Source organism: Diadema antillarum, unplaced genomic scaffold (assembly GCF_040938485.1).
Source record: "Diadema antillarum isolate AM-2024a unplaced genomic scaffold, OU_Dant_1.0 seq00000386_RagTag, whole genome shotgun sequence".
Taxonomy (NCBI): Eukaryota; Metazoa; Echinodermata; class Echinoidea; order Diadematoida; family Diadematidae; genus Diadema; species Diadema antillarum.
In genome coordinates this window covers 1,401,187-1,415,064 of record NW_027271384.1, presented here as the reverse complement: position 1 = coordinate 1,415,064, position 13,878 = coordinate 1,401,187, and the positions used below count along the sequence as shown (strand labels likewise).

Genomic DNA, 13,878 nt, shown 5'->3' with positions numbered 1-13,878 from the left:
TCAGTTATCTAGATCTGTACCATAAAATAAAGTTCAAGGAATACACATTGATAACAAAGGACTGCACTATGTACATTCAAATGCCTTTAACTGAAGAATATCTACATACAACTTATGTATACGTGCAGACTGATTATTTCTCATGGCCAGTTTGTTTACTTTTGGGAAACAAGTTGCTACAGTCCAATTGTTTTATTTTCTATCCTTTCCCTGTGCTTTGCTCTCAAAAAGAAAGAGTAATAGTCCAGGCTAGAAGGCACCCAACCTTGTTTTTTGATATATACAATGTTTTTTGATGGTTTCTTGTCAATTCGAGGGTGCTGATTCCAAATCCGATTGATGCCACTCGCGTAACCTTGAGCATTTTCGGCAAAATGCAAAAATCCAAAATGGCCGCCAGATATGCTAATTCGGCCATGATAAACACAATAACGTGCATTATATATGACCAATTATTCCACCAAACTTTGTACATTTCTGTTCCTGGAGTTACTCCATCTGCATTTGCAAGCGAATTTTCACTTCATATAGGTTCATTTAGCATTTAAAGCTAATTTTTTTTATTCAAAATGGCTGCCATTCCTATGCTTATGTAGTATATGAATGCCAAAACATATGCCTGAAAATATAGAAGAAATTCTGTATTTCCAGTCCCGTACCTACGCTATCATAAAGTGTTGCATGTGCAATATGTTGGGTGTCACTTACAATATATAGGGGGCCTACATATATCAGCATTTAATATTCATAAACCTTAAGATGTTGAACACAATTTCTCATATATTTCATTTTGTCTCTGCAAAAGTCTCAACAATATAAGTTCACTAAACGTCTCGCAAGGAATCAATATACCATCATATTCTACATGCCGGCCGAATATAAAAATGTAATACTAACACAATATATTAAGGAGCCTAGATACATGGTATTTATCAAATAATGTTGAAAATGGAGGGGAAGCTAGAAAGCAAAGCTTGTATTATGCATTCCCCTAAAACCATATTAACAAAGTACAGAAAAATCCTATACAGTAAGTGCAGAGATACATGGTTGCAGACAAAAACACATCGGACATTAATGGCACAACTAAAAACCCTAAACATTGTAGATTTTTTTTTCCAGCAAGCAGTTGGGGGAGGGGGGGGGGGGGGGGGGGAGGGAGCAGTCCTGAGGCGAGTTCGAAATGGATCATAACCTCCATCACTTTGATATGATTTAATTTAGAAATGCCGCCTTGATATTATCGAGCAAACCTGATTTTCTTCTTGAATTAAAACAACAAAATCTGTTGAAAGCATAAACGAAACTGTCCTAATGCAATACCGTAGAAACTGTTCATTAAACATCAACCAAGGAGCAATGTGAGATACCTCTTTCAGTTCTCTCACAGTTCCCAGGTGTTGATAATAAACTTTGACATCATGATCTCATTCAGTCTTGGCTTAAAACTAAAACTGTCATTTTTATTGTCTTTAAAGAACCCTTTAATTGTATGTTTAGCAGCAGGCGACATCAGCCCCAAATTTGCAGAATTCTCAGGCTAAAGATGCATATTAGTCCTGCAATTGTTTTAATTGCAACCACATCTGGTGATGTTCAGCATTTCCTCTTGGGTCAGAGGGCGATTATTTGCTATAGAAACAAGGTGAAGACATGAAGACTTGCTTGATGACCACCCGTTGAAGCCCTGTGGCTTTGTTGCCAGGCCAGAGACAGTGTTGTAGGTAACTTGGGTGGTATCAGAGATGACATCAGACCAGCATCTGTACCAACCTGTTTTGGGGTCAAAGCTTTCAAGTTACAGTAGGGAAGTCTAGGCTTGTGGGATTTCAGGCGCATTGATGGCAGGTTGTTCAAGGGGGCATTTCATGAAGTGTTTTGTCAGATCTTTTCTTTTTGACAAACTATAAATAAGCTATTAAATCCTTGCATCTGATTGGCTGAGAGCAAATTTGTCAGACAAATTTGTCAGACAAAACGCTTCATGAAATGCCCCCCCCCCCCCCCCCCCCCATGCTATCGTGTTTGGAAGGTCAGGGTATGCGTTGACGGCACTGGTGACACTTGCCATCCTTTCCTTCCAGTTTGAGGGAGAGTGATCGAGTGCCAGTGAAGGAGGGTGGACTTCCTTAGCCTATGCTTGGAAGGCTTGCCACAGAGGGCTACCTTGAACATAGCGTTGGCAAGATGGTTACTAAGATGGAAGGCATGGGTCTGGTGATAATTTAATAAAGGTTGGGGCAAAGTCTCCAGAAGATGAAGTACTCCACTATTGTCTTGAGATGGGCCAGTACTCGGCTCATGTCATCCAAGGACTTTCTATGAGACGTAAAGGCAAGATCATCTGCAAACTTCCTCCGTGAAGTGAATGTATGTCACCACATATATGTTAAAAAGACCTCTAGTGGAGTTAGTTTACAGCCACCATTAAGGAGGCCATCATTCAGAGTCCTAACACAGCTGCTCTGGTTACCGAGAGCAATCCTGAATCTGCAAATGCTGAAGATTAAAGACAAGCAGTGTGAAGTTGTTATAACAATGCTTTCAGAATGAGGCAGCACTGTACAGATCTCAGAGTCTCCCTCGACATCATAGGCCTATACTCAAACACATTCACTCCGAAAAAAAAAACGGTGGTAAAATGCATCTACCATATATAATTCATCTGGGTTAACATTAAAACTTTGGGGCATTGTTTTCATTTCAGAGATTTGACAATACACTGTTCAGGAAGTGAGGTGGTCCCTTTTTCCACTTTCCCCTGCCTTATGTTCTTTCTTGGATGAGGGGACTGAAAAGTTTGTATAATATCGCTTTTAGATAATGTAGAACAGGACAGTTAATTGGAAATTTCATTTGTGTCATCATCTAGGATTCAGCCTTTTAATTCAGTAAATCAGAATGAATATTTTGATGTTGAACATCTCAAGGCAAGTATGTAAGTATCAAATGTTCATATCTAATAATTCCTGATAAACGATCTTGATGTTGGCGTCAATTCAAGTTTTGGTGGATTTTTCCAAATACCCAGAGAAAAATTCAGATTGAGGTAGCAAATTTGGATGTTTGCATCAAAAAATAAAGCAGCCTTTGTTATTAACAACCTTCTGATTTACAATCAGCACACAAATTGGTAAACAGTGTACCTGAGTGACAGGAAAAAAAAAAAGAAAATTTGTTTATTTCACACGCTCTGCCGTTCATATTGTGCAGGGGTATATGAGTGGCATCCATTTTGAAGTTTTGTATTAAAAAGAATAACAATAAGCCTAAAAACAATAAACTTCTGTTTGTTTGCTTGTTTGTTTGCTTGTTTTGGTAGTGGCACTCATCAGATTTGCATTGCACATGCAAAACTTGGCAAAAGCGTAGGTATGTGACTGAAAATTTGTCTTCTATTTCTATGCATACATGTATTTTTTGCCATTCATATAGTACATGAGTATAGGAGTGGCGGCCATTTTGAATTGAAAATAAGCTTAAAATACTAAATGTACCTCTTCAAATGAAAAGTTTCTTGCATGTGCAAGTAGAATTACTCTAGGAAAAAAAAATTATAAAATTTGATGGAATAATTTGTCATAAAATTGACATAACTGGGATTATCATGGCCAAATTAGCATATCTGGCGGCCATTTTGGATTTTTGCGTTTTGCCGAAAATGCTCAAGGTTACGCGAGTGGCATCAATCGGATTTGGAATCAGCACCCTCGTATTGACAAGAAACCATCAAAAAACATTGTATATATCAAAAAACAAGGTTAGGTGCACTTTCTATGGAGCCTAGCCTGGACTATAAAGAGACCTTTACTCTTACTATTCACCTGTTTTGAGATGTAACACGAATGGCGTTCATTTGTTCATTTTTAGACTACAGTGACAGTTTGAACTGACCTTTGCCACTATTAAAGGCTACAGTGTTACAAAATATTGAACATATGATTATGAAATATAAATTTGTCAACGTATACACGTATATGAATCTATATAGGTTACGTACAGTAAGTTGTACACGTACAACCTGTAAGTGTACTTTCACCTTGCTAGCTTTGTGGACTATATAGACATCAACCTTTTCATGATATGATAACATTTTGTTGATTTAAAAATCTATAACCAAGAACATTGTGATACAGTATTTTCTGAGTTTGGGTTCTTTTTCATTAATATTTTTTTTTTAAATAAAGTTGCAATCCTTTGTGTGTGGTCCCAAAATCTTCAAGATCATACAACCTGTAGTACATGAACATATTCGTAATACTGCACTTCTGCCAGTATATGTACAGTGTACAGTTAGACATAGCACTGTGTGCATCTTACAAAGTGTAGATAGTGGGTTTTAAGATGAGTTACCAGTAAGTGTTTAAAAAAAAGATAGCCAAAAAAGTATACAATGTGTATATATATAGAAAGGACAAAAGTGTGTGTGTTGGTATATTGTTCCATTTTGTGCCAATGTGCAAAAAGTTATATGTACAAGTGTACATGTATGTTTAACTATTTCTAAGAATCTGCAATGCATGCAGCAAATCACACAATTTGTATGCGAAGTCACGCCAGTATCAGGCATATCAATCACCAACCAATGATTGCTTGCTTGCTCATGATGGATGCCGGTAGGGGTGTATTTTCTCGCCCCTCATAATTGTGTTTGACACCTGATGGCTGGATGGGGGTGTTGAGATGATCCAGTGCGAGGAGCTCAAATCGATGCCGAGATGGTGATGATGATGATGTATGATTGCAATCTCTGTGTCACATGTGACCAAGTACAACATAGCCAAACCCAAGGTATCCCATGTCAAATTGCAGAGGATTTTCAGCCAAACACCATACTGTCCAACATTTACAGACTGAGGTGTACGCCTTTGAGGTTGGAGCATTTTTGCGGTTTACAGGACATGGGATAAGAGACAAAGCGTATCTTGTGGTAGCTTACAAACAATTAGTTTGGGTGATTTGTAGCTGTTGTGGGTACAACGTAGGTGGTAGTGTGTGTATGCATTGTATGCTAATTATGCCTGTTCTAGATTCCCTGTCATACGCTCATTATTTCAATTGTGCTTCTGTTAAGGTCTACTTTCCTAACCACTTGAAAATTCTGTCAGGTAGTTCTGTTTCCCACAGGCAGGCTTCAAATGTTGTCACCAAAAGGAAAATATTAATAATCAGTATGAAAGAAGTTTGTGTAAAATTTGTACAATTCGTTTGTAATGCTAGTACCTTTACAATATGGCTTCCAAATACACTGTGTGAGATTGTGTATAAAATGAAAAGGTTTATACTGAATGTTTTGGAATGTACAACATTCAGGGATAATTCGTTTAAAGTGAACATACACAAGGTTGGCATCATGAAAGTGAGAGATAACAACATTAAGTGTAATATAACAAAATATTACATCAATGGAAGTGATGTGCTTGCTAGAATCCTGCTGCAATAATTTTGCTTGATATTTTACACTAAAATGATTCTCAGCCTAATTGGGTAAATGATGTCAGCTGCAAGGTTAATTTCAGTTGTGGGGGATGCTACATGGTTTAGTCATACATATTGGAATAGACCTGGCCTGCAACACTGTTGTATGTGTTCTCTTTCAGGAATTTTGTTCTTATAGCCTATTTTGTTTTGCCATGCCTTGCAATGCAGATGGAGAAAACTCTGAAGATGATGACGACAACGACACTGTGACTCCAAGGGTAAACCATCACCACACTGGGCACACATTCCTGGAGAACGGTCCAACCAGCCCGAAAGACAAAGGTTTGTCTTTAATGTCTATTAAAATCTGGGTCTCCTTTAACCATCTCAGGGCCAGTGCTGTGATATACTGTACCATTGACATCATGCACAATGTTGTTCTCATTGAACAGCAAAGCACAGGTCTTATTTCTCACTCAGATTAACCCATTTTTGTTTGAGTACACCAGGTACATACTTTATTAGTTGTGCTGTTATCTGTCAATAGTGGAAACACTCCAACATAGAAACTTTCACTTTCTCGCTATCTGTCCTCTCGCTTTCAGAATACTTTAGATTGTATGAATTTACTAATTAGTGCAATTTTTCTCCAGTTTACCTTTAGTTTGGACACAGGCCAATTATGCAGAATGTTTATAATGATAATCATGGCTATGATTAGAGTGGTGAAGTCTCGGACAGAGAAATATTCACTTCCTGTAAAACATAAAGTAGAGTTTTGATCCTGTTACAGCGACTACAATTCACCTCCCTTGCTAGAAAAACAGGCTAGTAGTTTTTAACCTGTTGAATGCTAGTACTGAGTGCACGCGGGCAGGTGTCTATGAGAAATGCATGTTATAGCAAAGTCAGCTTGTCCTAAAATGGGTTAAGGAGATGTACAGGCTGAGGTAGACTTTTGTTTTACTATACCTGTTTCTGCTTTAAAAACACAAGCCAAGGAAATGTCTTTAGTGAGGCTATGGTTTCTGTTAGGAGGAAATCAAGAAAAAATTGATGGCATTTACAGAATTTATCAAGTATTTTTGTGCGCAACTGTTGTCTGTTTGTGTATGTAAATGATAAGTGTATATCACCTATTCAATGGATATTGCTATCAAATAATCAGTTTTGCTGTATTGATACTTTTAAGGGAGTTTTTCCCTTGGGGTGAAGGGCTGCAGGATTAGGAGTTTAGTGGTATACACTGTACTCTTAAAATATCAATGTGCCATCCTTTTCTTCTTGCACTTTTGCAGTTATGATAGAGGCAAATGACAGTGAAAAAAAAAAGAAGAAGACAAGATATTTTTGACCTATTCCCCTCATTTTTCCAGCCTCAGGCTTTCATTTGTGCATTACAGTGTATACACTGTATAAACTTGAATTAAGACAGGTGTACCATTTTGGCAGACCATGTAAATTGTTGATTTTGTATATAATTGAGCAATTATGGCTGTTCTGATCAACAGATGTCTAATACAATGTGTGGGACTGATTTAATTTGAGTTTAACATCAGAATTTGGGAGTAAGCTACTCACTGTATAAGGATTTATTTTTACGAGGATTTAATTTTCGCGAATTTCGTGAATCTCAGTTGGACCGCAAATTTAACAACATACAAAAATGTCACCATGCACTATTAAAGGTTATAATGCGCTTATGAAGGCCTCTGTGTCAATTCGAAGAAAAAAAATCGCGCAAAAATATCTGTACACGAAAATAACAGCATCTACAGTGTATACACGAAAATGACAGCATCTATACAGTATTGTACACCTCATTACTTTTCGTTCCAGATTATAGAAATGTACACAACTTTTGGTCTTCTCATAGAAGGGTTACATTCAATAGGTTTGGGCAATGTTGGTTAAAACAAAAAACAAAAAACGAAAGAAAACCAAACAAAGAGAAAAAAGAACTGCAACGAACATCTTGTGGACATTATACATGTATGTGTGCCCTGTAACACCAGCAACATCTTTATACAGTGTTCAACTTTAAAGTGCCTCCTCTCTCTCTCTCTCTTTGGAAAACAAAAGGTATGTGGTCCAAGTGGTTGGTATGAAGTCTATCAAGGGATATCCCAGTGTGGATTGGCTTTTTCTGTCAATCATTAATCCCCTCTTTCAAGACCTCAGTGTGGAAGGCTTGAGTTAATCCTTTGTTATTGAAAGAGCTTCAGTATTCAATAATCTGCAGTGACACTGTCAATATTGACCGCTGATACACATGGCACAAGCAGAGTGTGTGTACAGTGTATGCACACAAACACAAATACACACACTCAGTAGAGAAGGAAGTGTGTTTGTGTGTTGATACCACACTTTTATGTTTGTGTAAATATGACCTGAAGCAAGACACTGTGGTGTCAGCTTTGTTAAATTTCCTGTTGATCACTACAACATTTGTAGAACATGAGTCAGCCATATGTAGTAACACAGTGTACTTGTATGTACAATGTACCTAAATGTACTAACAGTATTACATACAATTTATCTACCACACATTATCCTTAAAATCTTACCCACTGTAGTATGGCTGTAGATCTGTAAAGTGCTTGGCTCATCCAAAAGTAGATGTACACATGTATCTTACATATCTGTACATAGCAATGCTAGCTTTGCCAATGTACAATTGGTATGAGCAGAGTGTAATACTGGTGCATGTTGTGCTTCCAGAAATTCAAGTACCCCCAGGTCATGGGTGCCTGCAAAATTGTTTTGCTCAGAATAACTTGCCTTTCTGAGGTCTAAGCCAATCATGCAAGTCAAAAGATATTTCTTTTCCTCTTGGCAACAAAGGTTTGATTGAGGTACATCATGAACGCAGAGGCTATAAATTAGTATCACAACTCTGTACACTTGTGTATACTACTACTTGGCAGTATGCTCAAATGATTATCACATTAAAAGTGTCAATACATCGTAAATATTAATTTTATCTGATGAGTGATGTGTCATATATATACAATAGTGTCACATGAGTGTGTCTAGGTACAAAATGGATATTGGTGGCACTATTATCAAAATACCCACATGTAGAGTCCATCATTCATATTAACCCAGCAATTCTTGGGGTCTTTTTTCTTCAGAAACTATGATATTGTCATTACATTACACTGGAGAAGGATGAGATGAAAATTTGTGCAATTGCTTAAATACGCACAAACTAAAAGAAGAAGAAGAAGAAGAAGAAGAGGAAGAAGGAGGAAACAACAATTTGTCAAATGAAGACATAAACGTGAACTTTGATATTCTAAAATGTGCTGCCAAGTTCAGAATCACTATACATTGTAATGTGTAGTGATTTGATTGCGTTGGTACAATGTAATTCTATACCAAAATAAACAATGATATATGATCAAATGAAAGATATGGTTGTTCAACACTGTGAAATACTGGCAGTAAATTAAAATGTTAAAAAGCAATTGGACCTTGAGTAAGAAGGCTGTGGAAATGTTAAACTTTCACACAGTTTGGGGAAGTACAGTGTAGTAATGTTAGGAGTCGATACTTCATTATAATGTAATATCACATTACACTTCTGTGGTTTAGGTTTGAACAAAAAAAAATTAAAAAAAACCAATAAATTTTGGTTGACAAGTTACATTTGTAGCAACTTCGAATTGTTTCCCAGAAAGTCTTTGTTGCTAGGTTAATAGGGAGCTTCAGATTTCTATGATCTCTTCTTCAAGCATCAATGGGAAATGTGTGTTACAGCTGTAAATAGCAAAATCAGCCTCTCCTCAATGGGTTAAAGGCAACTTGAACATGATGCAGAATTGCACTGAGAACAAGATGAAATCTGAGTGGAGAGCTGAAGTGTCCGTCCAGAAGTTTTCCCTGTCCACGATATCTTCTGTAGCAGGAACTTATCCTCCAGTAACATGTTAGTGCTTTGTACACTATGGCATATGTGTATTGTAGAATCCCTCTGTACATGCATCATAAAATCTGACCACTTGACCTGTGATTTTCTGGGCTAATACTAGCATGTGTTTGCCCTTATGGATCATATGGAGTCATCACCCTTTGAATGAATGTAGAAGTAATGCCAGTCTAACAACAGCAAAAAAAAACAAACAAAAAAACAAAAACAAAAACAAAAACAAAACAAAACAAAACAAACAAACAAACAAAAAGGGGAGGGTGGGGCTTGTAGAACTTTTATTTACGAAAACTTCATGTGAAGCTATTTGGGACTAGATGGTGAAGTGTTTATGGGATACAGTTTGATATTGAAACTCTCAATCAACATCTCAGAACAAAAGAGGAGAAATGACCTCCCTACAACAACAACAACAAATATTAACACATCACGATTAAACTAGCAAAGCAAGAGGAACACACAAAAAAAAGAGATTCCCCATGTTTTCATGTTACAAATTTATATTGAGAAGTTAAAAAAGAGGAAACAGCAAGCAACTTTCCTTCGACATGAAACGTCAAAATTCTCCTAGTTTTTGACGTGGTATAATATCTGAGAAAAAGTTAAAACAGTGATCTGGTAAGGAAAAGTTTTTTTTTTCTTTCTCGTGCATAAAAGCGACACTATATATCAGTCATGTTTGTGGAGGAATTATTTGCTAGTGTTATAGATATCCTGTACTGACAGTCTTTTTCGCAAGCCATCTGGGAATGCCCTGAAATCATCCATCATATTTATACAAATGATACACGGTTGTTGGTGTATTTAGATGATGCAGTGTATAAATGTGCAGAGCATTTACCATTGATGTGAGACAGAGGAGACCCAACATGTCAAGTGCATTTTTGCACTAGTGTACAATGCACTCAGAAAAATGTTCATTATTTGTTTTATAGAAAAGTTCCGGTGCATGTGTTTTGTTTTCACCCGTCCTGGAGATGCAATCACCTCGGTATCTAACACAGTCTATTGAATTTCATTGGTCATATGATATTATATTCATCAATGATATCACATGCCCTATCAGAGAGGTCAATGTCTACTGACTCCATCTATGAGTGTTGCTCATGAATGTGCACATTGCAGCAAGCTTAACCCCTTGAGGTCGGGTCCTGAGTATACTCGGGGAAGAGGTCTACAACCTTGTATGGGAAATGTGTGTTGTAGCAGAATCAACCCGTCCTCAACAGTTAAAGGGGAATGAAACCCCAAAAATATGGATGTGGATTGAGTGACTGCGGAAATATTAATAGAACACATCAGTGAAATGTGAGGAAAATTGAACAATCCATTCAAATTTTGAATTCTTTTAAAGTTTTGGTGTGACCATCACGGCTAAAAAGACTACAACAATTTGTGATGTCACTCATGGACAACGATGTAAGGAAAATAAGAAGAGAATTCAACATATTGCCTTTTTTCTAGCATAATGAAAAATCATTTGCCTGATGACCTCTTTCAGAAGGCAGGAGGAATAGTCCCCTCAACATACAACTACGGTTTGTCAGTAACAGGTGAAAGGATGCACTTTTCATAAAACACAAAATTTTGTGGAATTTTTTCTCATTCATTTCATTGGCTTGGTACAGTTCTGACCTTGCCTTCTACTCTAATGTTGTTTTTCACTGTGAGATTTGTGTTGAGATGTGATATGATCTCAGAAAACAGTCAAAGTTTTTCTCTCCTTTCTTTTCTCTACCAAACTTGGCACAAAATGTTCATGTTGTAGTTTGCCAGTAATCATTTCTGTTTTGGAGCCACAGAATATGTGGAACTGTTTCAGTCACCTGCATTCTATAAAACTGTACCAGCTGAAACTTCCATTGCAGTTTTCCTGTTCAAAATTGTGCAGCTCTGCCCCCCCCCCCCCCCCCCATTTTGCAAAAGCAGTGCATGCACATGCAATATCACAATATTTTAAATTGACGTTGTACATAGTACTTCTGCTGGTAGGACACATGTATTGTACATGTATGTGGTACAGCATACATCCTCTGCATATTTTACTCATGGATGCAGACTTGTTGTCCAAAAGCAATACCTGTCTGTAGACCAAAATATTCAGGGGTAAAACTACACTGAGTTGTGACTTGGAATTTTTCCAGGTAAAACCCTATGGAATTTATGTATTATGGGTGTGGTTTTCAAGCTGTTTAGATTTATGCAGACTTGCCAAACCCAGGTACAAGTACACTGTCATGATTCAAAACAACAGCTCCGGAACTTATCATGTTTAAAGACAATGTTCACTATTTGTACAGTAGACACATTAAATCAAAGAAGTATGTAACTCTGTTTTTGTTATGTTTTTTACTTCAGTTTTGTGATTATTTTATCAGTTATCTAAATAATAGAGGAACTCCTAATCTCATCCAATTTTATGATGAGTTTGTATGACTAGTTTTTCTTTTTTCTCTTTTTTTTTTCTTTTTTCTGTGGGGGGAGGGAGCTGGGGGAGAGAGCTGGGAACAATGTCATTGGTTTACAACACACATCTTAGAATTCAATCTTGTGCTATAAAAAATGTATAGGACTGAATGGTCTTGAGCTGACGGCAATGTGTCTGGAACATAAAGAAGTTTCACTTAAAGGCATTATTTACCATTTGCACATGAACCAAAAAACCCAGCTTTTGTGCTTCAAAATAGTTCTAAAATGTGAGTTAGGGATAGAAACAACCAGTTAAAAAGTTAATCAGTATAGTCAATGTTAAGTATTGTTAAGTATGCAAAATGTGAACAATAGTTCACAATAGTTCATAATAAAATTCTTTCTAGACTAAACTGTCTACAGTTATGGTTTAATGAGAAACACAGTGATATCTCATTATATTTCAGGTCTTATTTTTTTTTTGATTCTTACATGTATATGATAGAATGATTTGTGATGCAACTGACCTACACTGTGCATCAAATGTGAGCATTTGTAAAATCTCGGTTCCCAAAGGTAAACTGTACCTTTAACAAGCAGATGGCTACAGTGTGGCCAAACATAAACTGAGAATAAATGCATGTAAAATAAATCTGTTTGACTGGACTTTACTCATGAAAATCACAGAGAGAACAGTTTCGTGACTCGTCCGAGTCACTTCTTCAGCTGTGTCTGGCAGTTAACATTGCCTATTTACCCATCATAAGTGAATGCTCGCCAGCCAGACAGAGCTGAAGAAGTGACTCGGACGAGTCACAAAACTGTTTTCTCTGTGATTTTCACAAGTACAGTGCAAGTCCAGTCGAACATATTTTACACGCTTTTATCATACTACCTGGATGAATAAAAATTTACGTCAATTTATAAGCTGAGAATGATGAACAGCAACCAGAGATTCTTCACACATTGACTGAGTGGATGCAGGGAGGTGTTACAGAGATGGGGTGGCAACTCTTCATAATTCATGCAAACACATGTTTGGGTTTACATTGTAAGGCGTGACAATGGGATGTCTAGCATTCCACTACGCTTTTAAGTCATGCTCAGCACCGCTCTAGTTGCAAGACGAAGTTCGGAGACGAAGAACGCATTTCACCTTTCGTTGAATTACAAGCTTTATTTCACCATAAAATTTTAAATGAAATACTCGAATTGATTTAGAATAGTTTAGGAAAGAATTCAATATTCTAAACATGTATTTCTAGTTTCTTCGTAATGCGCAAATCGAAATAAAATGAAGATTAGGCCCTCTTAAAAACCTAATACTTTTCTATAATGCGCACATTTCCGCATCTTAGTTTTCTATCTTTTAATCTGGGATATTTTGATCTTTCAAATAAAGTACTCCGCTAGAGCGTGTTCCAGCGTGCGTTTAAGCTATTTGCAATCAAAATTGTCAGTTTTACACTGCATTTTGGTTCGCTGCTCCAATTCAAGGTACACAAATTCATTGTTGCCATCACATTGAAAGAGAGAGCGAATTGCAGTAGGGGCAAGTATTTCTAAAATAGATGTGAGAGCGCTAGTCCCGATTATTGATGCTCTCTGTTGTCAAAGCACCTGGTTTCCACCTGTAGATAAGCACATACAATGTTGTAGCTTCTCGGCGGTGTCGCGCATGACTTCAAAGGAGAGCAGTAGTTGTCTCTCCTTCTCTAGCACCTCCCTGGTGGATGTTTACTTGGCCTAAACAGCTACTAATATGAAGCTTTCTAATTTGGCGCTGATATGGTTTTTGCAAGAGTTTACAACTTCCTATGAAACGTGCGGTATGCAGTAACAACATTTGCCAATGTCAACGTAATTTATTTTAATACGTTGATGTCCCTTATCCACTGCGTAAATTTCCATCATGGATTTTAGCTTTCACTGCATCATTTTGCCAGCACATTCTTGGTTCATTCTTGTCAAATCTTCATGCTGCTATCTTGAAGCTTTCTCTTGATGTTGTTTGATTGCCAAAAACAAACAAACAAACAAACAAACACAAAACAAAACAAAACAAAAAAACAACAACAACAAAAACTTTCACATTTGTGTATCACAATTGTTCTTGG

The 13,878-nt window shown here is 37.0% G+C and overlaps 1 protein-coding gene across 1 annotated transcript in view; it reads left to right on the top strand.

The window, feature by feature from the left end:
• The window catches only part of LOC139731903 (ceramide transfer protein-like), an 86,505-nt gene that overhangs the window by 5,233 nt on the left and 67,394 nt on the right, over positions 1-13,878 (top strand). The window contains exon 4 of the mRNA XM_071642777.1: positions 5,650-5,763. Within this exon, the coding sequence (XP_071498878.1) occupies positions 5,650-5,763 (114 nt within the window). The remainder of the gene's footprint in view (positions 1-5,649; positions 5,764-13,878) is intronic.